At 49.3% G+C, this 23,236-nt stretch overlaps 1 protein-coding gene across 1 annotated transcript in view; it reads right to left on the reverse strand.

Moving 5' to 3' along the window:
* Positions 1-18,691, reverse strand: part of susd6 (sushi domain containing 6) — a 66,378-nt gene extending 47,687 nt beyond the window's left edge. The window contains exons 1-2 of the mRNA XM_078233453.1: positions 18,502-18,691; positions 977-1,122 (exon numbers count right to left, since the gene is read on the reverse strand). Of these exons, the coding sequence (XP_078089579.1) occupies positions 977-1,079 (103 nt within the window). The 5' untranslated portion in view covers positions 1,080-1,122; positions 18,502-18,691. The remainder of the gene's footprint in view (positions 1-976; positions 1,123-18,501) is intronic.
* Between the last annotated feature and the right edge of the window lie 4,545 nt (positions 18,692-23,236).

A 23,236-nucleotide genomic window follows, 5' to 3' on the forward strand; every position in this document is an offset into this window, starting at 1 on the left:
TTATTTTGTGGCCATTAGAAGTTATGCAGCTGCTTTAACTCCAAGCTCAGAAGAACTTAGTCAAGAAAACAATTGTGTTTCTTTACAAACAATAGCTTTCCTGTAAAACATTCCACCCAGTAGAAATTCAAACCAGACCATAGAAAAGTGCTTAATGAATAAATTCCAAATATCTTACAGATTCAAAAGATGAGTAGAATAATCAAAATCTCACACAGCGAGGATGTAACAACACTCGCTGGCAAATCGAGGAACTCACTACAACACCTCCAAAAACACACCATGCTAAATTCTAGGACGGCACGGTGGCTCAGTGGTTAGCACCGCTGTCTCACGGTGCCAGGGACCCGGGTTCAATTCCCAGTTTAGGTCACTGTCTGTGTGGAGTTTGCATGTTCTCCCCGTGTCTGCATGGGTTTCCTCCGGGTGCTCTGGTTTCCTCCCACAGTCCAAAAGACGTGCTGGTTAGGTGCATTGGCCGTGCTAAATTCTCCCTCAGTGTAACCGAACAGACGCCGGAGTGTGGCAACCAGGGGGTTTTCACAGTAACTTCATTGCAGTGTTAACGTAAGTCTACTTGTGACACTACTTTCATTTTCTTTTCATTCTTTGGGTTTCAAAACCGCTAAAAAGCCTGCCATGTGGTACTTTATCAAATGCCTTCTGGGAGCCCATGTATACCATATCAACTGAGCATCAACCCTCTGTTACTTCATTGAAAATCGCAACTTTCAAGATCTGATATAAATGTACATTCCTGTTTTTGATCCAATGTCACACAGGAGGGTCAGAGATTTTTACGCCTGGATGGATGTCCTGCCTCACAAGGGGAAACATTTGGTCTACATTTACTTTATCAACCCCTAGTATTTTCGATACCTCGATTAGATCTCCTCTTGCCCTTCTAAGCGAGTACAAGCCCAAACTGTTTAATCTCTCTTCATCAACCCCCTCATCCCCGGAATCAAAGACCTACCAGATGACGCCAATCCTTTGAAGACACAAGTAAGAAGCACCAACAGAAGCAACGTTACTCCGTGTGGCCTGTGGCTCTTCTGCCCAACCATCCCATCGCACATTTTCAGCCCAGGAGACTTAAGGCAATTCTCCAAAAGTTTCAAACTGCACCAGGAGGCGAGGAAAAGAAAACAGAAACAGTTAGTGTGTTGGTACATCCAAGACAAAGGAAAAGTGTGAATTTGCATTTATATTTTGCTCCCATGACTGCAGGATGTCCCCAAGTCAATTAAGTACTTTCGAGTGTAGTCACTTACAGAAAATATGGTCGCCAATTTGCATACAGACAATTTAAGATAGAGCAACGTGATAATGACTGGGTAATCTGTTTTAATCTCTTATCTGCTTCCATCATAAATATTGGCCCAAACTCTCTTGCTTTTCTTCAAAATGGCGCCTGGCATTCTCTACCTCCACCCAAGAGCCTCGGCTTTTAGGGCGGCACAGTGGTTAGCACTGCTGCCTCACAGCGCCAGGGCCCGGGTTCAATTCCGGCCTCCGGTCACTGTCTGTGTGGAGTTTGCACATTCTCCCCATGTCTGCGTGGGTTTCCTCTCACAGTCCAAAGATGTGCGGGTTAGGTTGATTGGCCATGCTAAATTGACCCTAGAGTCAGGGGATTAGCAGGGTAAATATGTGGGGTTACGGGAATAGGGCCTGGGTGGGATTGTGTTCGGTGCAGGCTCAATGGGCCAAATGGCCTCCTTCTATGGATCTCTATAATGTCTCACCTGAAGGGTGGCATCTCCAACACTGCAGCACTCTCTCAAGCCTGCGGTGGGACAATCAGCCGACATGAAACACCCAAGCCCCTGGAACGGGACTTGAACTCACAACCTCCCTGGTTCGCTGGTGAGAAAATGACCACTGAGCCACAGCTCAGTCAAGTTGGAGATGTGTTTGAAACAAAACCAGAAGATGCTGGAAAATCTCAGCAGGTCTGACAGCATCTCTGAAGAGTGAATAGAGTCAATGTTTCAAGTCTGGATGACCCTTCGAAGGGTTATCCAGACTCGAAACGTTGGCGCTATTCTCTCCCCACAGGTGCTGTCAGACCTGCTGAAGTTTTCCAGCATCTTCTGGTTTTGTTTCAGATTCCAGCATTTTATTTTTATTTGATGTAGATGTGCCTGACTTCGGCAGTTCCCCCTTGTACAGGAGCCCTGGAACACTACCTCAAGCAGAGGTCGCGGATGTGAATGTGATTATTCAACTGCCTTGTCTCCAAAGCAGCAAGTTGTATTTATATTGCAGCTCTGACGTAAAGAGATGGCCCAAATCACATTAAGCAGGAGGAGGAGATACAGATTACTAGATAAAGGAGTGAGCCAAGAAGGGAAAGCGGGGACAACCCTCAACACTGAATTATTCCAATGCTTTCTTGACCAGCCTCACATCTTCCATCAATTTGAACCGACCCAAAACTTTGCTGTCCATATTCTGGCCCTGACCCTTCACCCACCACCCTTATCATAGAATCAGTGCAGAAGGAGGCCATTCAGCCCATCTAGTCTGCACCAACCACAATCCCACCCAGGCCCTATGCCCGTAACCCCACATATTTACCCTGTTACCCTGGCGGCACAGTGGTCAGTGGAATCGACCCAGGTTCGATTCCCAGCTTGGGTCACTGTCTGTGTGGAGTTTGCACATTCTCCCCGTGTCTGCGTGGGTTTCCTCCAGGTGCTCCGGTTTCCTCCCACAGTCCGAAAGACGTACTGGTTAGGTGCATTGACCGAAACAGGCACCGGTGTGTGGCGACTAGGGGAATTTCACAGTAACTTCATTGCAGCGTTAATGTAAGCCTTACTTCATAGAAAGAAATCATAGAAACCCTACAGTACAGAAAGAGGCCATTCGGCCCATCGAGTCTGCACCGACCACAATCCCACCCAGGCCCTACTCTCATATCCCTACATATTTACCCACTAATCCCTCTAACCTACGCATCTCAGGACACTAAGGGGCAATTTTTAGTATGGCCAATCAACCTAACCCGCACATCTTTGGACTGTGGGAGGAAACCGGAGCACCCGGAGGAAACCCACGCAGACACGGGGAGAAGGTGCAAACTCCACACAGACAGTGACCCGAGGCTGGAATTGAACCTGGGTCCCTGGCGCTGTGAAGGTAACCACTGTGCCACCAGGCTGCCCTATGCTTTCTACTTTATAATGGCTCCTGATAGTCCCCCATTTAAAGCTCCCATTCTTATATTCAAACTCATCATGGCCTCCACGTCTCTGTAACTTCCTCCGACTCCACATTCCTCTATATCTGGCATTTTATTCACCCCATCACTGGGGGCCATGCCTCCAGCTGCTGAAGCCCCAAGCTCTGGAATTCCCTCCCTAAACCTCTTTCAGAGAGGGAGCTGCAGGGCTGAGGCCATGGAATGACGGGGAAAAGGGAGGAGAGGATACAGAGAGAATGCAAATATCAGAGATTCAAGCCAGAAATGGTGTCCAATATTGACCTGTGCCGTTCTGCAATGCTAAGTCTAAGAGCTTTGATCTGTGACAAATAAGAACATCCTTGTTTGACTCCCACAAAAATCCCAATTTTAACAGCCGCTTTTTCATCTTACACTCCGTCCGACATCATTGGAGGGAGGTCACAGCGTGAAGTGAAGGTGAGGTCGAGGACTTTAACCGCGACGTTTGATTGTAGGAATGCAGTTGATGGACAAGCAAATAAGGATATAATGTTGGAATTGTACAAAACACTGGGGAGGCCACAGCTGGAGCACTGCGTGCAGCTCCAATCACCACACTCCAGTAACTGCTCTGGAGAGAGTGCAGAGGAGGTTTACAAGAATTATGCCAGGGCTGGAAAGGTGTAGCCATGAGGAGAGATTGGATAGGTTGGGGGTATTTTCCTTGGGATAAAGAAGGCTGAGGGGTGACCTGACAGAGGTGTACAAAATCATGAGGGGAAGAGATAAGAGTGGACAGGATTGTTTCCCTTGGTGGAGAATTCTATAACCAGTTGAACTTTATTTATTAGTCACAAGTAGGCTTACATTAACACTGCAATGAAGTTACTGTGAAAATCCCCTAGTCGCCACACTCCTGTTCGGGTACACTGAGGGAGAATTTAGCATGGCCAATGCACCCTAACCAGCACATCTTTCAGACTGTGGGAGGAAACCGGAGCACCCGGACGATACCCACGCAGACACGGGGAGAATGTGTAGACTCCGCACCGACAGTGACCCAAGCTGGAAATTGAACCCGGGTCCCTGGCGCTCTGAGACAGCAGTGCTAACCACTGTGCCACCGTGCCGCCCAGGGGACATATATTCAAGACAAGTGGCAGAAGGTGTAGAGGGAACGCGAGGAAGAATGTTTTGACGCAGACGGCGGTGGTGTCTGGAATTCGCTGCTCGAGTTGGTGGTGGAAGCAGAGACCCTAAAATCTTTTTAAAAGTACCTGGGTCTGCACCCTAAGTGCTGTTAGCTGTGGGCCGGGTGCATGAAGGTGGGATTAGAGAGGGCACCTGGGTGCCTTGGGCTAGCATGGACAAGATGTACCAAATGGCCTCCTTCTGTGTTGTAACTTTTCTATTGTTCTAGGACTTTGGCCAAGATCGTTAGAAGGGAAGAGTTTCCCTAAACCATCATGCAAACAGTGGGTGGAGATCACATCCCTTCCCCACAGCCACTTAACACTCCAAGGAGCAATAACCAACTGGAATTGGGACTTCCACCCCTTTCCTTGGGAGGATGTCCCACCTCGGAGAGCAGTCTAGTCCCTGCAGCGTCAGAAGCTGCAGTGGGCAAGACTGGGACTGTGAGCACTCCCCTGGGTCCAACACCCGGGAGTCCAGGATCAGGTTAAGTGTGAGGCCCGAAGGTGGATGGGTGGTGTTGCAGCAGAGGTTGAAGGGGGAGGGAGCACTCGGGAGGGGAGGCGATGGCCGAGTGGTGTTATCACTATTAACCCAGAAACTCAGCTAATGTTCTGGGGACCCAGGTTTGAATCCCACCACGGCAGATGGTGGAATTTAAATTCAATAAAAAATATCTGGGATTCAGAATCTACTGATGACCATGAAACCACTCTTGAGATATGCATTCATCTGCCCTAATTTCCTATTTCTGTACTTGCTAACACATGGCACTAGGAGCAATCCAAAGGTTGCAACCTTTGAGGTCCTGCATTTTAATCTGTTGCTGAGCTCCCTGAACTCTTGATGCAAGACCTCATCCATCATTGTAGAAGGACAAGGGCAGCAGATACATGGGAATCCCACCATCTGCAAGTTCCCCTCCAAACCATTCACCATCCTGCCTTGAAAAAATATCACTGTTCCTTCGCAGTCGCTGGGTCAAAATGCTTGAATTCCCTCCCCAACGGCATTGTGGGTCAACCCACAGCACATGGACTGCAGCGATTCAAGAAGGCAGCTCATCACCACCTTCTCAAGGACAACTAGGGATGGGCAATAATGCCAGCCAGCCAGCGATGCACATGTCCCACGAATGAATAAAAAAATTAATTTTGCACTTAACCTCCTCACACGGAAACATAACATGAAATTCTATCATTGGTGGAGGCATAGATCGGGTGGACTCTCAGAGGCTTTTTCCCAGGGTGGAAATGGTTGCTACGAGAGGACACAGGTTTAAGGTGCTGGGGGGTAGGTACAGGGGAAATGTTAGGGGGAAGTTTTTCACACAGAGGGTGGTGGGCGAGTGGAATCGGCTGCCGTCAGTGGTGGTGGAGGCAAACTCAATCGGGTCTTTTAAGAGACTCCTGGATGAGTACATGGGACTTAATAGGATGGAGGGCTATAGGTAGGCCTAAAAGGTAGGGATATGTTCGGCACAACTTGTGGGGCCGAAGGGCCTGTTTTGTGCTGTAGTTTTCTATGTTTCTATGATTGTCGGAAAAACCCATCTGGTTCACCAATGTCCTTTAAAGGAGGAAATCTGCTCATAGAAATCATAGAAACCCTACAGTACAGAAAGAGGCCATTCAGCCCATTGAGTCTGCACCGACCACAATCCCACCCAGGCCCTACCCCCATATCCCTACATATTTACCCACTAATCCCTCTAACCTACGCATCTCGGGACACCAAGGGCAATTTTTAGCATGGCTAATCCACCTAACCCGCACATCTTTCGGACTGTGGGAGGAAACCGGAGCACCCGGAGGAAACCCACGCAGACACGGGGAGAACGTGCAAACTCCACACAGACAGTGACCCGAGGCCAGAATTGAACCTGGGTCCCTGGCGCTGTGGGGTAGCAGTGTTAACCACTGTGCCACCGTGCCACCCTCACCATGCGCCATGTTGGTAGCCCCAAGCATGAATTGTCAGCCAGTTTGCCTCTGAGTTTCCATACACACTGGAGCAGAGTGAAAAAACCATTGTAATGAGGGAGTTATACAGTTAAATCCTTACTGTGACAAATCAAAGCTCTTAATAGATGTAACTTTAAGGTCAACACTAGACAAGTTTCCTCGAAACTGCAGGAAGAAGTGAGAGACGTCATCCTTAAAATTCCACTGTTAATCCTGACGGGATTTTCCACAGCCACACCCAGCTCCCAACCCAACCCTATTTCCATGTTCTCTGATTCCTCAATTCGGATTGCCCTGGAGATGGGAAGAATTAAAAATGAATCTTTCTTGCAGTAAGCAACTCATACACACAAATGGGCATGTGTAAAAGCTGCCTTCAAAATTTGTTATTTATTTTTTAAAGTTTAGAGATGGGAAAAGGGTTGCTGATTTGACTGTCAGACAAGAGTTTGCTCACTTTCCAATTGGCTGGGAAGGCGGGGTCCAGCTCAGATGGACATGTCAGGCAAACAATGGCAGCTACGTGGGGGGTGGGATGATTGGCAGCAGGAGGTCATGTGATTAAACCTCCAGGGATGCTTCCAAAAGGGGTTGGCAACCCCAGGCAGGCTGCAGCTTGATCCACAGGCCTATCCAGGGGCAGCACGGTGGCACAGTGGTTCACGCTGCTGTCTCACAGCGCCAGGGACCCAGATTAGATAGATACCCTATAGTGCAGAAAGAGGCCCTTCGGCCCATCGAGTCTGCACCGACCACAATCCCACCCAGGCCCTATCCCCATATCCCACCCACTAATCCCTCTAACCTAGACATCTCAGGACTCGAAGGGGCAATTTTAGCATGGCCAATCAACCTAACCTGCACATCTTTGGACGGTGGGAGGAAACCGGAGCACCCGGAGGAAACCCACGCAGACACGAGGAGAATGTGCAAACTCCACACAGACAGTGACCCAAGCCAGGAATCGAACCCAGGTCCCTGGAGCTGTGAAGCAGCAGTGCTAACCACTGTGCTACCGTGCCGATTCAATTCCCAGATTGGGTCACTGTCCGTGCGGAGTTTGCACATTCTCCCCATGTCTGTGTGGGTTTCCTCCGGGTGCTCCGGTTTCCTCCCACAGTCCAAAGATGCACAGGTTAAGTGGATTGGCCATGCTAAATTGCTCCTTAGTGTCAGGGGGAACTAGCTAGGGTAAATTCATGGGGTTACGGGGATAGGGCCTGGGTGGGATTGTGGTCGGTGTAGACTCGATGGGCCGAATGGCCTCTTTCTGCACTGTCGGAATTCTATGACGTCCTTTCCCAGAGCCTGAGCGTACCACATCAGCACCATTTATTTACAGTGCCCTTCAATGACAAAATGTCCCAAAGGTGTTTCACTGAGGGAAACAAACAGCGGGGCCATGGGAGAGAGGTTTGGATTGGCCACGAGGCCAAAGGATGAAGGGGAGAAGTGGAGAAGGATTCCCAGAGCAGGAGCATGGAAGAGAAGAGTTTGCAACAAACAAGACAACGATGCTCAGGAGCGGGATGGTGGGCTGACGGGGCCAGAGATTAAGAGAGGAGAGGGGAAGAGGAAGATGTGGAAATCTGAGAGCTGGCTGCTTATCCATCCCCTTTCTGTCTTCCCAAAGCATTGCTGGAAATCCAAAACAAACACAGAAAATGCTGGAATTCCTCGACAGATCAGGCAGGATCTCTGAGGAGAGAAAGCCAATGATTCCACTCAATTACTTTTCTCTTTTTCCTTCATTAACAAAGAAACCATCGTTAAGGAGCTGCTATCAGCACTGTGATAGCAATAGATGAGGGTGCATTTAAAAGACAGATCATGGAATCTCTACAGTGCAGAAGGAGGCCATTCAGCCCACTGAGTCTGCACCGTCTCTTACCCAGGCTCTATCCCCATAACCCCATGTATTTTACCCCACTAGTCCCCCTAACTTTTATATATATATCTAGGGACACTAAGGGGCAGTTTGACATGGCCATTCCACTTAATCCGCACATCTTTGGAGTGTGGGAGGAAACCCACACAGACACGGGGAGAACGTGCAAACTCCACACAGTCACCTGAGGCCGGAATTGAACCCGGGTCCCTGGCGCTGTGAAGCAGCAGTGCTAACCACTGTGCCACCGTGCGCTCTTTAAGTTTACATTTTATATAGCGCCTTTCACATCCTCGGAACACCTCAAAGTGCTTTGCTGCCAGTACCTACCTTCTGAAGTGTAGCCCCTGTTGTAATGTAGGAAACGTGGCAGCCAACCTGTGCAGAGCAAGCTCCCGCTAACAAGGATACTCTGTTCTTAGTGGTGTTGCTTGAGGGATCGATATTGGCCAGAACACTGCTCTTTTCCCCAATAGTGCCATCGAATTTTAAGGCGGCAGTCCAAAGATGAGCGGGTGAGGTTGATTGGCCATGCTAAATTGCCCCTTAACACTAGAAGAATTAGCAGGGTAACTACATGGGGTTACAGGGATAGGGCCTGGGTGAGATTGTTATCGGTTCAGGCTCAATGGGCCAAATGGCCTCTTTCTGCACTGTAGGGATTCTCTGATTCTATCTCTGCCTGAGGGGGCGGATGGGGTCTCAGTTTAGCTTCTCATCTGACAATGCAGCGCTCCAGTGTTGACCTGAATTTTGTACACCAGAGCCAGGTGTGGGGCCTGAATTCACAACCTTGTGACACTTACACGCACAGTACAGCACTGATACAGATCTTTACAAAATTAACAGAGCAGAATGTAACTGAGCTCAAAGTCCAAGACGTGGCACATCGTGGAGAGGGGGATGGGAAACAATGGTTGGAAGTCGCAGAAGGCCACCTGATTTCCCTCATCCTGACTCAAGAGCTGCCAAGCTAAGCTGGAGGGTAACAGGTGGACACCTGACAACCTATGTCAGCATGGAGCAAGAGGCAGATCCGGGATCCCCTCTGGCTCATGCTCACAGCTATCCGCTGTGAAAAGCTTCAGCTCCTTATTTGAACCGGTCTGCCTTAGTTCAGCTGGCAGCATTCTCCACAGTAAGGGTTTTAACACCACCAGGTTAAAGTCCAACAGGTTTATTTGGTAGCAAATACCATTAGCTTTCGGAGCGCAGATGGAGCATTCTCCACACCAGTCAGAAGGCCGTGGCTTCAAGGCCCATTCCGGAGAAGCAACTCGACACTTCAGTGTTGTAACTGAGGGAGTGTCGCCTATTGGATGACATGTTAAACCAAGACCCCCATCTGCCCTCTGAGACGGGCATAAAAGATCCCATGGCACTATCCAGAAAGCAGGGAAGGTCGCCTTTCTTTTTATTCATTCAGAAGATGTGGGCGTCACTGGCTGGGCCAGCATTTTTTGCCCATCCCCAACTGCTCATGAACTGAGTGGCTTGCTCGGGCCACTTCAGAGGGCATTTAAGAGTCAACCATAGCCCGGTCAATATTCATTTTTCAAACATCACTGGAACAGATCATCCGGCCAACGTGTCTTCAGCAATCGCAGTCGGGCCCGACGTTCCTGTCGGGTCTGGGCCTCGCAGTTCGGACCCGGGCCTTGCAGTTGGGGTCTGGTGTTCCTGTCGGGCCTGGGCCTGGCAGCCGGGCCCGAGCCTCGCAGTCAGTCGGGCCTAGGCCTCGCAGTTCGGGCCTAGTGTTCCTGTCGGGCCTGGGCCTCGCAGTCAGTCGGACCCGGGCCTCGCAGTCAGTCGGACCCGGGCCTCGCAGTCAGTCGGGCCTGGGCCTCGCAGTTCGGGCCTAGTGTTCCTGTCGGGCCTGGGCCTGGCAGCTGGGCCTGGGCCTGGGCCTCGCAGTCAGTCAGACCCGGGCCTCGCAGTCAGTCGGGCCTGGGCCTCGCAGTTCGGGCCTAGTGTTCCTGTCGGGCCTGGGCCTGGCAGCTGGGCCTGGGCCTCGCAGTCAGTCAGACCCGGGCCTCGCAGTCAGTCGGACCCGGGCCTCGCAGTCAGGCCTGGTGTTGCGCCAATTGGCCGCCACATTTCCATATCTTCCAACAGTGAGGACACTTCAAAAAGCTACTTTGGCTATAAAGCCCTTCGGGACAACATAATGTCGTGACAAGCAGTGTTTAAAACCCTTTCTTACTTTACCAGACACAGCCACTAGGTCAGAGATGTTAAAAAACAGACAGCAAAACTGAAAAAAAATGGTTCCCAGGAAACTGGAACCCACTGCTTCCTGATAAAAAACTCAAGAAGGATTTCACAGAAATAAGGGTTGCAACATGCAAGAACCGGGAACAGAGAGAGACAAACACAGTGATTAAGACACAATTAAATATGACACGGGCATAAGTGCAGTCTACACAAAGTATGAGTAACTGGCTCGGAAGTGAAACAGTCTGTTCTGCTTTCTCATTCTCAGATGCTTCCCACTGTACGGCCAACTCGAGTTCAGCCGGGGAGATTTTTTTTTTGTAAAATGCGGAACGAATAACTCAACTTATTTTCCCAAGCAATATAAATCACTTTCATTCAAATATCCGACAGGAATGCTCCCTACGCAGGAGACTAAACACGACCGATACATACACAGATCAAGCCGCATTGGATTGGGGTATTCTGTGTGACATTCTCACAGCACAGAGTTCAAATAAAAATGGGAAGAAGGATCAGAAAGTGTAAATACCGTTCCCACCACAACACCACCCCGTCCCGTCTCCACAGTCCGAGTTGCAAAGCAGTCCACATTGTAATATTGAAAGCTTCCTCTCCATCATGGTTGGTATGTGAAACAGGTCCGACCTAGTTATTAGCAATGTGACTACGGCAGTCCTAAATCAGCATACAAAAAACCCCACAGAAAATGCTGGAAAATCTCCTCAGGTCAGACAGCATCTGTGGAGAGAGAATAGAGCCAACATTTGAGAGTCTGGATGACCCTTCGTCACAGCTGATTCAGCATAAATGGATGCTAAATTAGCACCAGACAGCATCCAGGGGCAGGATAGAGTGCAGCTCTAGTCACCCCACACTGCTGTTGATCTGGGACTGTTTGATGGGACAATAAAGAACAAAAGAACAAAGAACAGTACAGCACAGGAAACAGGCCCTTCGGCCCTCCAAGCCTGTGCCGCTCATTGGTCCAACTAGACCATTCGTATGTATCCCTCCATTCCCAGACTGCTCATGTGACTATCCAGGTAAGTCTTAAACGATGCCAGCGTGTCTGCCTCCACCACCCTACTTGGCAGTGCATTCCAGGCCCCCACCACTCTCTGTGTAAAAAACGTCCCTCTGATATCTGAGTTATACCTCGCTCCTCTCACCTTGAGCCCGTGACCCCTCGTGATCATCACCTCCGACCTGGGAAAAAGCTTCCCACTGTTCACCCTATCTATACCCTTCATAATTTTGTACACCTCTATTAGGTCTCCCCTCATTCTCCGTCTTTCCAGGGAGAACAAACCCAGTTTACCCAATCTCTCCTCATAGCTAAGTCCCTCCATGCCAGGCAACATCCTGGTAAACCTTCTCTGCACTCTCTCTAAAGCCTCCACGTCCTTCTGGTAGTGCGGTGACCAGAACTGGACGCAGTACTCCAAATGTGGCCTAACCAGCGTTCTATACAGCTGCAACATCAGACTCCAGCTTTTATACTCTATACCCCATCCTATAAAGGCAAGCATACCATATGGCTTCTTCAATGGTTTACATTGTATCGAAGCCGAGCTGCCCTTGAGGTTTGGTGGGCGTGCCCAAAAGGATGCTTTGCTTCATTTCGAACCCTGGGTGGGTTTGATACCTAATGGGAACATTGGCCAAATGCAATTACCCCGAGAAATTAGGGCAGCACGGTGGCACAGTGGTTAGCACTGCTGCCTCACAGCGCCAGGGACCCGGGTTCAATTCCCAGCTTGGGTCACTGTCTGTGTGGAGTCTGCAAATTCTCCCCGTGTCGGTGTGGGTTTCCTCCCACATTCCAAAGACGTGCGTGTGGGTTTGGTTGGTTGGCCGTGCTAAATTAACCTCAGTGTCAGGGGGATTAGCAGGGTAAATGCTGGGGTTACAGAAATAGACCCTGGGCGGGATTATTGTCGGTGCAGGCTCGATAGGCTTCTGCACTGTAGGATTTCTATTCTATTCCATTCTAAAAGGAACATAAAACAGGCATTGTGACTGAAACTTCCCCACCCACCTCCTCAAGAATTTTGCCGAATAACTGGTGGACTTTACTGGGACGTTGCAACCAAGAACGTCACCAGAAAGATCTCAGGATTTCACAGCGAGGAAGTGAGAATTAACCCTTGGCCAGCTCAGTTGATGAATACCCTGTGGCGGAAAAGTGTGCAAGACTGATTTGCAAGATCTGGAGGTTTGACCAGCTGCTGGGTCCAATGATGTCAACCATATGGGAGATGGGAGAGGCCATGCAAATTGTTTCAGTCTCCCTGGGGTGGGAGGAGGAAGTCGACTAGATTCTGATACCAATCACTGACTCCGTCTGGAAAGCATCCGTGCACGAACAACGAAATGAAACGTAGAATTAATGGAAAATCCATGAAAACAGATCACTGTGCCAATACCCTCCATAGTGGGCAGCACGGTGGCACAGTGGTTAACACTGCTGCCTCACAGCTCCAGGGACCCGGGTTCGATTCCCAGCTTGGGCCACTGTTGGATTTGGACTTCCCCGAAGCCTGTCCACCATCTACAAGGCACAAGTCAGGAGAGTGATGGAATACTCCCCACTTGCCTGGATGGGTGCAGCTCCAACAACACTCAAGAAGCTCAACACCATCCGGGACGAAGCTGCCTGCTTGACTGCTACCCCAGCCACCACCTTCAACATCCAACCCCTCCACCACTAACGCTCAGTAGCAGCAGTGTGTACCATCTACAAGATGTATTGCAACAACTCACTTAAGGCATCTTTGACAGCACCTTCCAAACCTGTGACTGCTACATCCTAGAAGGATAGGGGCAGCAGATACATGGGAATACCACCACCTGCAAGTACCCCTTCAAGTCATTCACCATCCTGACGTTTAAATGTATCGCCGTTCTTTCGCCGTCACTGGGTCAAAATCCTGGAATCGCCTCCCTAACAGCACTCTGGGTGTACCTACAGCACATGGACTGCAGTGGTTCAAGAACGTGCGAACTCCACGCAGACAGTGACCTCAATTCCCGGCTTGGATCACTGTCTGTGTGGAGTTTGCATGTTCTCCCCGTGTCTGCATGGGTTTCCTTTGGGTGCTACTGTTTCCTCCCACACTTCGAAGATACGTGGGTTAGGCCGACTGGCCGTGCTAAGTTGTCCCTTCGCGTTAGGAGGATTAGCAGGGAAATGCATGGGGTTATGGGGAAAGGGCTTGGGTGGGATTGTGGTCAGTGCAGACTTGATGGGCCGAATGGGCCTCCTTCTGCACTGTAGGGATTGTATATTACCACCACTTTCTCAAGGGCAATTAGGCACGGGTAATAAAATGTTGGGTTAGTCAGAAACACCCACATCCCATGAAATAATTTTTTTTTAAACCACATTTTCCTTCCATCTAATCGTATATAACTGCAAGCCCTCAGCCAGTGGAAAATATCTATCCAATTTGTCCCATCCCTTCACAGTTTCAACCACTTCCCTGCTCAAGATCTCCATTATTTTAAAAAAAAAGTCCCATTTCTCCCCCTCGTCATTCTTCCTCATATCAAAAAGCACTTCCTCCATTCCAAGCTGGCTTGCTCAGTGCGATAGCCTCCACATTAGAGAGGCTCAGTGCAGATTAGATGACAGCTTTGTCAATCAGCTCTGCTCTATCAGCCTGTACAGCCTACCTTCCCCATCGCTTGTCACCCCCAGTCTGACTCTGTCAGCTTTTAGCCTCGTGCTCTCTGAGTTACAGTGAACCATTTCCCACCCAAAATGTTTACCCTCGCCAGAGGTGCCCAAAGATCTACCGAGAGGCTCCAGCCTGGGCTCACTGAGCTCAAAGTCAGAAATATCATGGGGTTTCAGTTCAACTCCAGTAAATTGAGCATATAAACTCGATCTGCCGCCCCCCCCCCTCACACAGCGAGCGCTGCCTTTCCAGCTGTCCTCTCAAGGTAGATACAAAAAGGTCCCACGACACTACTACCAAGAAGAGGGATGGACTCCCCAGGGTCCAGCACTTGAACAACAGGCGGAAAGCAGATGATTTGGTCATGATTGGGGGCGGGGATCTCATTGAAACTTACAGTGTGCTGAAAGGCCTGGTTGGAGTGGACAGGGAGATGTTTCCATTAGTAGGTGAGACTGGAATCCGAGGACACAGCCTCAGAACCGAGATGAAGAAGAATTTCATAGAATCATCATCATAGAATCCTACAGTCGAGAAGGAGGCCATTCGGCCCATCAAGTCTGCACCGACCACAATCCCACCCAGGCCCTATTCTCGTAATCCCACATATTTACCCTGCTACTCCCCCTGACACGAGGGTCAATTTAGCATGGCCAATCCACCTAACCTGCACATCTTTGGAATTTCTTCAGTCAAAAGGTGGTGAATCTGTGGAATTCATTGCCACGATTCCCAGCTTGGGTCGGGAATCTGCACGTTCTCTCCGTGTCTGCGTGGGTTTCCTCCGGGTGCTCCAGTTTCCTCCCACAGTCCGAAAGACGTGCAGGTTAGGTGCATGCTAAATTCGCCCTCATTATACCCGAACAGACGCCGGACTGTGGCAACTAGGGGATTTTCACAGTAACTTCATTGCAGTGTTAATGTAAGCCGACTTGTGACACTAATAAATAAACTTTAAATTGTTATTAGACTCCAGAAATCTACCAATTTCTGTCTTTTGGATGAGATGTTAAGCCGAGACTAATAAATAAACTTTAAAACTTTCGCTTTGAAACAGAATGCTGTGGAGGCCAGGTCATTTGAGTGTATTTAAGACAGAGATAGGTAGGTTCTTGATTGGTAAGGGGATCAGAGGTTACGGGGAAATGGGGTTGATAAACTTATCAGCCATGATTGAATGGCGGAGCAGACTCGATGGGCTGAATGGCCTAATTCTGCTCCCATATCATATGGTAACACTGCTGCTTGTGGGAGTTTGCTGTGTGTTAATTGGCTGCTGTGTTTCCTAAACTGACCACACAGCAGCTCCCTGCAAAGCCACTGTCCTGAACTTGTGGTAGCCATGATGTGGAGATGCCGGCGTTGGACTGGGGTGGGCACAGTAAGAAGTCTCACAACACCAGGTTAAAATCCAACAGGTTTATTTGGAATCACGAGCTTTCGGAGCGCTGCTCCTTCATCAGGTGAGTGGAGGGGTGGTGTGTGAGGGGAGGGCGGCAGATCTAGATTATGTGCTCAGTTCACTGGAGTTGAGCTAAAACCCCACGATATTCTGACTCTCCACTCACCTGATGAAGGAAAAGTAAAATTTATTTATTAGTCACAAGTAGGCTTACATTAACACTGCAATGAAGTTACTGTGAAAATGCCCTAGTCGCCACACTCCGGCGCCTGTTCGGGTACACTGAGGGAGAATTTAGCACGGCCAATGCACCTAACCAGCACATTTTTGGAGTGTGGGTGGAAACCAGAGGAAACCCACGCAGTCACGGGGAGAACACGCAAACTCCACACAGACAGTGACCCAAGCAGGGAATCGAACCCCGGTCCCTGGCTCTGTGAGTCAGCAGTGCCAATCTTTGTGCCACCGCACCTAAAGCTCGTGATTCCAAATAAACACGTTGGACTTTAACCTGGTGTTGTGAGACTTCACACTGAACTTGTGAAAACTGTTACATTCTGTGAATGCAGCCTGCTTGCTTTCTGTCTCCTCCTCCCTCTGCCCTGCCTGGAGAAATGTTTGATAAGTGCCCCTCACTGCCAGTGAAAGCTAGCTGGCAGAACAGGCTTGGAAAAAACTGACCTGATTTTTAAAAAAAATAACAACTCTGCATCTTAGAAATGAACCCAGCTCAGCTGAAAATGGCTGTTGATGATACAGTGGGCGGTTCCTCAGAGTGTTCATGTGGCACTGTTTTAACAGGACCATTGGCCCATTGTGTTTAAATGGGTCAGCACCCTCCACTGAGCCACCCCCCCCTCCCCTCCCAGAGAGTCGGGGCACTCACACGCCAGGAGCAACATTTTTATTAGCAGCTGTTTAGATTTTACTCTGGACTTTCCTCCAGCGCTGATAGCACGTTTAAAACTTCACCCCACACAAAAAAATACAAGTTCTCCAAGCTGTTAAAGGAATGTTACCGTGGGGTTGTTTTACCCACTGGTCCCGAGATAGCTCGCTGTCCCCCCCCCCCCATTAACCCCCCTGGGCCCATCATTACTAAACCAAACAGAGCTGTCACTTTCTCCAAGGGTGTGCGTGAGTGCGGGTCTGGCTGTGTGTGTGTAGGTCTGACTGTGTGTGCGCGGGTCTGACTGTGTGTGCGCGTGTGTGTGCAGGTCTGGTGTGTGTGCATGTAGGTCTGGTTGCGTGTGTGGGTCTGGTTATGTGCGAGCGTATATGTGTAGGTCTGGCTGTGTGCGCATGTGTGTGCAGGTCTAGCTGTGTGTGTGTGGGGAACAGGCTGTGTGTGCGCGTAGTTCTGGCTGTGTGCACGCGTGGGTCTGGCTGTGTGTGTGTGTGTGTGTGTGTGTGTAGGTCTGGTTGTGTGTGTGCATGTGTGTGTAGGTCTGGTTGTGTGTGCGTGTGTGTGTAGGTCTGGTTGCGTGTGTGTGTGTAGGTCTGGTTGCGTGTGCGTGTAGGTCTGGTTGTGTGTGTGTAGGTCTGGTTGTGTGTGCGTGCGTGTGTAGGTCTGGTTGCGTATGTGTGTAGGTCTGGTTGCGTGTATGTGTGTGTGTAGGTCTGGTTGCGTGTGTGTGTAGGTCTGGTTGCGTGTGTTGTGTGTGTAGGTCTGGTTGCGTGTGTGTGTGTGTGTAGGTCTGGTTGCGTGTGCGTGTAGGTCTGGTTGCATGTGTGTGTGTGTGTGTAGGTCTGGTTGCGTGTGTGTGTGTGTGTGTGTGTAGGTCTGGTTGTGTGTGTGTGTGTGTAGGTCTGGTTGCATGTGTGTGTGTGTAGGTCTGGTTGCGTGTGCGTGTGTGTGTAGGTCTGGTTGCGTGTGTGTGTAGGTCTGGTTGCGTGTGTTGTGTGTGTAGGTCTGGTTGCGTGTGTGTGTGTAGGTCTGGTTGCGTGTGTGTGTGTAGGTCTGGTTGCGTGTGTGTGTGTGTGTGTAGGTCTCGTTGCGTGTGTGTGTGTGTGTATAGGTCTGGTTGCGTGTGTGTGTGTGTGTGTAGGTCTGAATAAAGAAATCAGATACAGTAACATCCTTGGGACTCCAGGCTAACTATGGGTTATTTTCTAACGCAATTGTAGGTTCCAGTTGCAGACAGAAAGGCCAATAGGAATTTTAAAAAATAATTCCTGAAACTCCTCTCCAACTGCAACCTCCAGCTAACCTGAGCTTCTGAGGAAATCCTTTAACACATACACACACAGACGCACATACACACACAGACGCACATACACCACACAGACGCACATACACACACAGACGCACATACACACACAGACGCACATACACACACAGACGCACATACACACACAGACGCACATACACACACAGACGCACATACACACACAGATGCACATACACACACAGATGCACATACACACACAGACGCACATATACACACAGACGCACATATACACACAGACGCACATACACACAAAAGGTTTGCATCTGATCTGACAGTAAATATTTGCCCTCATTAAATCACTATTTAAATATAAATACTATGATATAGGTCGACATTTGGTTAGAAAATTATGCAACTTTCTCTTTAGATGTTGTCACCCAACATGAAGTTTTTATTTTATCTGAAACAACACGATTGCAGCAACCTCAGTGACAGGATCCACAGGCCAATCTGCCTGGACACACTGGGCTGATAATTCCTCTGTTGCAGCCACCCGGAAGGCCAGCAGTCAGAACTGAAACTGACCATCTGAAACTGAATGCCATCTTAATCTGAAACTGACCAGGGAGAGCCAAAACTGACCAGTCCTTGCTAAAGCCAGGGAGAGCTGAAACTGACCATCTGAAACTGACCATCTGAAACTGACCAGGTCCCTGTAAAGCCAGGGGGAGCTGAAACTGACCATCTGAAACTGAGTGGCCCGGCAGAACCAGGCCCAGCTAAAAGTGACAAAGAGCTCGGCTTGAAACTTACCCCCGAGTGAAGCGATCGGCCGAATCCAGCTCAGAGGCACATTCACATTGTATCCATTGGCAGACACACAGCAATCCGGTCTCTCCCGGGGTATAAAGGGGAGGGAGAGGGGGGGGACACGGTATATCCGATTGCCAAATGTATCCGAGGAAAAGGTCGTGTCTGAGGTTTGCAGGATGTATCCGGCCGCCACTGTGTGGCGGAGCTAGAGTGTATCCGATGGTGAAATGTATCCAATGGCACCTCCACTGCTCACTTCCTCATCCAAACATCTCTCAGCAACTGCAACTCCTCACAGCCTCTACCAATCAGCAGGCAGGCTCAAATCGGTCATGTTTGGGCTTTGCAAATCCTTAAAGGAGCAACCAGACCCTCCTTTGGGTTTGGTTAGGATGAACACATTTCCTGCCTGCGACACTCAGGGCACTTTGCAACGAGCTTATCACAAAAGGGGCTTCAGTTATCTGTCTGGGAAAGAGAGACGCATATTTTATGTTTAAACGGCAGCTGAGGCTTTTTTTTATACCGCTCCTACTTTTTATTTATTAGTGTCACAAGTAGGCTGACATTGACACTGCAATTAAGTTACTGTGAAAATCCCCTAGTCGCCACACTCCGGCGCCTGTTCGGGAGAATTTAGCATAGCCAATGCACCTAACCAGCACGTCTGGAACATGGCGTTTCTCAGGGATCAGTGCTGGGACCTTTGCTGTTTGTAATACATATAAATGATTTGGAGGAAAACGTAACTGGATCGATTAGTAAGTTTGCGGACGACACAAAGGTTGGTGGATTTGCGGATAGCGATGAGGACCATCAGAGGATACAGCAGGATATAGATCGGTTGGAGACTTGGGCGGAGAGATGGCAGATGGAGTTTAATCTGGACGAGGTAATGCATTTTGGAAGGTCTAATACAGATAGGAAATATACAGTAAATGGCAGATCCCTTAAGAGTATTGGTAGGTAGAGGGATCTGGGTGTACAGGTACACAGCTCACTGAAAGTGGCAATGCAGGTGGAGAAGGTAGTCAAGAAGGCATACGCATGCTTGTCTTCATCGGCCGGGGCATTGAGTTTAAAAATTGGCAAGTCATGTTTCAGCTTTATAGAACCTTAGTAAGACCACACTTGGAATGTAGTGTTCAATTCTGGTCGCCTACCAGAAGGATGTGGAGGCTTTGGAGAGGTTACAGAAAAGATTTACCAGGATGTTGCCTGGTATGGAGGGCATTAGTTATGAGGAGAGGTTGGAGAAACTTGGTTTGTTCTCACTGGAACGACGGAGGTTGAGGGGCGACCTGATAGAAGTCTACAAGATTATGAGGGGCATGGACAGAGTGGATAGTCAGAAGCTTTTTCCCAGGGTGGAAGAGTCAATTACTAGGGGGCATAGGTTCAAGGAGCAAGGTTTAAAGGAGATGTACGAGGCAAGGTTTTTTACACAGAGGGTGGTGGGTGCCTGGAGGTAGTGGAAGCAGATACGATAGTGACTTTTAAGGGGCATTTGGACAAATACATAAATAGGATGGGAATAGAGGGATATGGTCCCCAGAAGGATAGGGGGTTTTAGTTCAGTTGGGCAGCATGGTTGGTGCGGCTTGGAGGGCCGAAGGGCCTGTTCCTGTGATTTTCTTTGTTCTTTGTCTTTCAGACTGTGGGAGGAAACCAGAGCACCGGAGGAAACCCATGCAGAGAATGTGCAAACTCCGCACAGACAGTGACCCAAACCGGGAATCGAACCCGGGTCCCTGGCGCTGTAAGGCAGCAGTGCTAACCACTGTGCCGCCAGGCTAATGGGTCTATAGTTTCCTGCTTTCTATCTCCCTCTTTTCTTGAGTAGAGGTGCCATAGAGTCCAGAAGGACAGGAGAAACATTATGGGATCACCAGCAAGTCCCAAGTTCTCATCCATGTTATACACTGTCCTAGCATATCAATATTTCCCTTCATCAGTGGTGGATCGGTCAGCATTCTGGAGTTCCTTACGATCAGTAAGAAAGTTATAACTACAAAGACTAAAGGAAATCAATAAGAAAACCCACAGCTAGCTTCTCAGGACAACCAGGGATGGACAGTTAACACCAGCCCCTCAGATGGGTGTAAAAGATGGCACTATTTCGAAGAAGAACGTGTGGCTATCAATCCCGTAATCAGCATCACAGAAACGCATCATTACATTGCCGTTTGTGGGAGCTTCCTGCGTGTAATCTGACTGCTGCACTTCCTGCATTGCAATGTAACGACACTTCCTGGGCTGTAACGTGCTTTCTAATGTCCCGTGGTCATAAAAGATGCTATCCAAATGCAAAACTTTCTTCCTCCCAAGTGCTGGAAGTTAGAAGGTGCTGTCAAAAGGGAGGGCTTCACAGATTATCACCATTCCTCGCACTTTTACTGGTCAATGGTTGTACTGATTCTGCTGTTGCCATTTGCACCTCCTCTAGACCCCTTTTTTTTCATAGAATCCCTACAGTGCAGAAGGGGCCATTCAGCCCATCGAGTCTGCGGAAAGTCTCTGACAGAGCGGACGGGATTTTATGGCCTCGCTCGAGCGAGACCGGAAATTCCCGCCCGAGGTCAACGGACATTTCTGTTGCCCCCCCCCCCCCCCCCCACCCCCACCCCGGCCGCTCCGATCCTGTGGTGGGCGGGGCAGTAGAATTCCGGCGAGCGTCTTACCCAGGCCCTCTCCCCCACCCTATCCCTCTGACCCCATACATTTCCCATGGCTAATCCATCTAACCTACACGTCGTGGGACACGAAGGGGCAATTTAGCATAGCAATCAACCTAACGTGCACACATTTGGACTGTGGGAGGAAACCGGAGCACCCGGAGGAAACCCATGCAGACATGGGGAGAACATGCAAACTTCACACAGACAGTGACCCGAACCGGGAATTGAACCCAGGTCCCGTTTTGTTACATTACTTGCCCCATTTCTACCCTTTTTTGTCATTTGGCAAATCCAGCCTCCCACCATAACACAGATCTTTCCATGTGGCACTCCCTTCCTTCCCGCATAACATCCCTGCATTTTGTTTAAAATCTGTTACACTCTGTATATTTTCCAGTCATGATGTGGAGATGCCGGCGTTGGACTGGGGTAAGCACAGTAAGAAGTCTCACAACACCAGGTTAAAGTCCAACAGGTTTATTTGGTAGCAAATACCATAAGCTTTCGGAGCACAGCTCCTTCGTCAGATGGAGTGGATATCTGTTATCCACTTATGGTATTTGCTACCAAATAAACCTGTTGGACTTTAACCTGGTGTTGTGAGACTTCTTACTGTATTTTCCAGTCCACAGTCCAAAGATGTGTTAGGTGGATTGGCCATGCTAAATTGCCCTTTAGAGTCAGGGGACTAGCAGGGTAAATACGTGGGATTACGGGGATAGGGCTTGGGTGGGATTGTTGTCGGTGCACGCTTGATGGGCCGAAAGGCCTCCCTCTGTACTGTAGGGATTCTATGATTCTATAACACAGGGTCATCGACCTGAAATTGCTAGCTCTGTGTGTCTCTCTCTCTCTGTAAGAAGTCTCACAACACCAGGTCAAAGTCCAACAGGTTTATTTGGAATCAGATGTGAAATTCAGGTGAATCACCTAATGAAGGAGCAGCGCTCCGAAAGCTCGTGATTCCAAATAAACCTGTTGGACTTTAGCCTGGTGTTGTGAGACTTCGCACTGTGCCCACCCCAGTCCAACGCCGGCATCTCCACATCATCTCTCTCTGTCGCCGCTGATGGACCTGCTGACTATTTCCAGCATTTCATTTTTGCTTTCTACTGCAGAACATTTGAGTTTGCCTTCAGAATCTGCGCACACTGATTTAGTCGGTGGGTGAATGCCTCGTGCTGTGTGATATGGAGCAATCTGTCAAATGGGGAAGTGCTCTGGATTTGCTCTCTGGGGAGTGCTGAGACCAGCTGGCTGGTGCATATTAAAAGTGTGTTCCTCCTCCTTGAGTTTCTGTATGGGGGAGGAGGCAGATAAGTAACTCCTCGACTGGCGTCGTCCAATAGAAATCCCTGACTATGGGCATACCGAGTTTTAAATTTAAACTTTAAATTTTGTTCATTAGTGTCACAAGTCGGCTTACATTAACACTGAATGTTATTCACATTCACACCGCAATGAAGTTACTGTGGCAACCTCCTAGTCGCCACTCCGGCACCTATTCGGATACGCTGAGGGAGAATTTAGCATGGCCAATGCACCTAACCCGCACATCTTTGGACTGTGGGAGGAAACCGGAGCACCCGGCGGAAACCCACGCAGACACGGGGAGAATGTGCAAACTCCACACGGACAGGGAAACCCTGGGAATCAAACCCAGGTCCCTGGCGCTGTGAGGCAGCAGTGCTAACCAACTAGGGATGGGTAACAAATGCTGGCCAGCCAGTGACACCCATGTCCCCACAAATGAATTTTTAAAAATGGGCAATCTGAGAGGTATAATTTACTGGGAAATAGATACGCACAGAGTATGTAGCCAGAAAGATTGTGAAGTAGGCAAACACACACTAACAAACATAAAGGTCGAAAAGAACAGGTAGAGGGAGCGCGCAGTGAATCAGGGCTTAGCTGCGCATCCTGCTTTCAATTTTTGGAAATCTGGCCAATTGTCTTTAGCGAGCCCTCGCTGCTCTTACAATGGAACCTCTCTTCCTGACACATCTCATCTTTCAGAGGAAAGGAAGGAGCGGAGAGGGGAGGGTCAAACTTAGCGA

This window comes from Mustelus asterias, chromosome 18 (genome assembly GCF_964213995.1).
Source record: "Mustelus asterias chromosome 18, sMusAst1.hap1.1, whole genome shotgun sequence".
NCBI classification, from domain to species: Eukaryota; Metazoa; Chordata; class Chondrichthyes; order Carcharhiniformes; family Triakidae; genus Mustelus; species Mustelus asterias.